Source organism: Grammomys surdaster, unplaced genomic scaffold, assembly GCF_004785775.1.
Source record: "Grammomys surdaster isolate TR1022 unplaced genomic scaffold, NIH_TR_1.0 126219, whole genome shotgun sequence".
Taxonomy (NCBI): Eukaryota; Metazoa; Chordata; class Mammalia; order Rodentia; family Muridae; genus Grammomys; species Grammomys surdaster.
The window spans coordinates 2,135,137-2,138,489 of record NW_021621022.1 but is presented as its reverse complement, the minus strand read 5'-3'; the positions used below and the strand labels follow the sequence as shown (position 1 = coordinate 2,138,489).

Genomic DNA, 3,353 nt, shown 5'->3' with positions numbered 1-3,353 from the left:
TTCAGCCAATTCAGAATCATGTTAGGCCAGTCTTCAACTTTCACATGTCAGGAGTCAGGAAGACCTGTGTGCACATTGTACTGTTGGCATTGATGATTTGCAGGAACTTGGGAACGCTATTCACTCCAGTTACAATGCACAGGACTTGTTTTTCAAATGGGGAGAATTCCCATCTGAGTTTTGAATGCATAAGACTGAAAATAACCACCACCAACACTACCAATGATGTGTGCTAGACATACAGCTTTTAAACACACTAGGCATCTGTTAAATGGGTGCACTCTGAAGATACAGCATTTATACTGAATTCCAGTAGGGCTTAGAACGAGACTATGCATGGTGTAAATTGGGTTGCTAGTTCACAAGCAGCTGGCAGCAAGCAGGTGTTAGGGATGAGATGCTTTCAAAGTCAGATCTTGCATTTGTTGGGCTGCTCAGTGGAGCAAGCAGATGTTCTTGTCCCCAAAGGTTCACCACCCACGTAAGTCCTTATATCTAAAACGCTACACAGAGAGTGACTCTTCTTTGCATATCAGATGACTCTTGGCTCACTGGTTTGACTATGGGGAACCTACAGTTGATCCTTGTGTTCTTCATCTTGCTCTCCTATGTTCCACCAGGTAAAATGAATGCCTTTCCTTACGGAATTAGGTTATGAGGTTCTGTAAGACGCAGACAAAGGTGGTGCTGAGAGAAGAGGAGCAGACACAGGGAGGGACATGGGCAGAGATGGACAGTGTGGGCTGTTGTAGGGGACGAAGAGAAGATGCTGGGGACACTAACAAGAGGTGGCTTTCTTCTGAGAAGAAACTGGTTCTGAATTTGACTCTTGAGCATCCGTGAAGCCTGTGGATAAGGCTGGACTGATGTTGGCAGAGACTGGGCAGAGTGGAATGATGGGACACTTAGAGCATAGATGGGGGTGGGATGGAAGGAACGGTGTTTGCTGAGCTTGTCCCTCACACCCAGCTGTCCACACACCTTCTTCATTTATTTAGAAATCAAGGCAAATGTTAGAGTGAGAAGATCTAAAACCTGAGCTAGCTGTCAGCTAAATGACTGTGTTTAAATAATGTTTTAAATGACTGTGTAACAGTGAGATCCTGTGGGGGCATCAGAATGAATAGCCAGACTTTCTGTGCTCTGGATAGAAGCAAACAATGTATGAGTATGGAGAGGACTCCACTTAACAACTGAAATGGAGGCTTAAAAAAAAAAGAAAAGAAAACAGTTTGGCTTGTAGGTTTCTGCAGATGTTCAGAAAGTGCCTTCTTCCTATCTCAAACCTAATTCACAAGCTGCCACTTAAGGACCAAGTGTGAAACATTTAAAAGACAGACACCGGGGAACACATTGAGACAGTTGCTGCTCTTGTGTGTGGTAGGATCTCTGGATACTGCACAGTGTCTCCTCTTGATTTTTTTGTCCCCAGAGAGGACAAAGGCTACAGGGCTAGTGAGCACACAACAGGTAAGTTTGCTTGCTAGTAGAATTTGATCATACAATATTGATTATTTGCATACATTGATTCTTTCTGTAAATCAAAGTTCAATCCATGCTTCTATGCTGACAGCTAGGTGAGACACCAAGGCTTACCACAGGAGAGTAACATGACCCAGGGCTATACCCTTTCCCATAAACTGTCCCCGGTACCACCTGCCTATTATTTCTTGGCTTCCAGAGGCACTTAGGTGTCGATGTTGCTAGTTTTGGGTGTGGGTTTTAGGTACTTCCAATTGTTTCTTATCCATTATCCCACAGGACACCTCTGAGTCCTTTGAAATTAAGCTAGGACAGGTAATGGGGCATATAACAAAAAGTCATCCTGAAAGTTATTGGAAATATAGGGCTGGAACCAAGGGCTTCTGAATTCTAGGCTATTGATCTTCCTTTCTTCGGACTCAAGTTTTGACAATCAAAAGCTACTTTGGGAGATGCTCGTGCTTCCTGGTGTAGAGTCTGTAGACCACTGGAACTTATTCACTGTCTGACCTTTCCATGTTGAAAACGGCTGCAAGCTGAATATACTATGTCGTCACATGCATGTAAATGATTGGTGGAGCATGTAAGTCTGGATCATGGGAGCTAATGGCTCCTAATATAATCCCTGGAAAATGAGGCCAAAGCAACTAGAAGGAGTATGTAGCCATAAAATAGGACGGATATATTTGTTTATGTAGAGTTTCTTATTAAAATGTATGATGTGCCGGGAGTCTAACTTATTCTTGACTATGTGACCCTGAAGAACAATAACTGTATATTAACCTTTTTCCCTCTGTTTGCAGTTAGAAGTGGAGTGAATCTGTACATAAGACGGATTTACGATACGTGCTGGAGACTAAAGGGCTTTTGCAGGGATGAGTGTAAAGAAGAAGAAATTTTTCACATTTTCTGTGGTACTCAATTTCTGTGCTGTTTAGAAAGAAAGGAGATGCCTGTTCTCTTTGTGAAGTAGCTGTGAGTATCCAGGGGACTCCTTCTGGTTCCTCGGGGAATTCTGAGACTCTCAATGGACACTGCACCCTGTGTCCCCTTGACTCCTTTGTCCCCAGAGTGGTGCTACAGGGCTGGTGAACACACAGCAAACAAATTTGCTGCTGTTGTGCCATCTGTCCTATTAAAATGATGGCTTCTGCCAGACAGTGTTTCTGTATAGCGTGCTTCTTACTTTCCTTCCTTTAGGAAATACTTTAAATACCTTGTCACCAGTACTTTTCTCTTTACTCCATGAGGGACATTTCCTAAGATGCTTCTAAAGGAAAAGTCCCAGAACCCATTTTCAACCTTATATCAATGAGGTCATCTATTAGTTACTTCTTTAAGATGTACGTTTGTCCCTGAGAGCTCTGGGAGGGGGGGTCTGATTGGTTGATATTGTTGTTCTTCCTATGGGGCTGCAAACCCTTTCAGCTCCTTCAGTCCTTCTCCTAACTCCTCTACTGGGGTCTCTGTACTCAGTCCAATGATTGGCTGCAAGCATCTGCATCTAGGGACTAAACCACCAACCAAAGAATACACATGGAGGGACCCATGACTCCAGCTGCATATGTAGCGGAGGATGGCCTTATGTGGCATCAATGGGAGGGGAGGCCCTTGGTCCTGTGAAGGCTTGATACCCCAGCATAGGGGAATGCCAGGGCGGTAAGGCAGGGTGAGTGGGGGAGCACCCTCATAGAATCAAGGGGGAGGGGGGTGAGATAGGAGGTTTTTGGAGGGGAAACTGAGAAGGGGATAACATTTGAAATGAAAAATAAATAAAATAATCAATAAAGAATAAAAAAAATAAAGACAATCTCCTGTGACATTGAGAGAGAGAGAGAGAGAGAGAGAGAGAGAGAGAGAGAGAGAGAGAG

At 43.8% G+C, this 3,353-nt stretch overlaps 1 protein-coding gene across 1 annotated transcript; it reads left to right on the top strand.

Moving 5' to 3' along the window:
* The first annotated feature begins 562 nt into the window (after positions 1-562).
* On the top strand, positions 563-2,455 carry Defb135 (defensin beta 135). Its single transcript, XM_028758676.1, has 2 exons — positions 563-620; positions 2,286-2,455. Exons 1-2 carry the CDS (start codon positions 563-565, stop codon positions 2,453-2,455), a joined length of 228 nt encoding a protein of 75 aa, XP_028614509.1.
* Positions 2,456-3,353: the final 898 nt, after the last annotated feature.

Bases quoted from the DNA above. Each gene is read 5' to 3' on its own strand.
- Defb135 (XM_028758676.1), top strand. From the start codon at position 563: ATGGGGAACCTACAGTTGATCCTTGTGTTCTTCATCTTGCTCTCCTAT. The intron at 621-2,285 runs GTAAAATGAATG...CTCTGTTTGCAG, and splicing joins GCTCTCCTATGTTCCACCAG to TTAGAAGTGGAGTGAATCTG.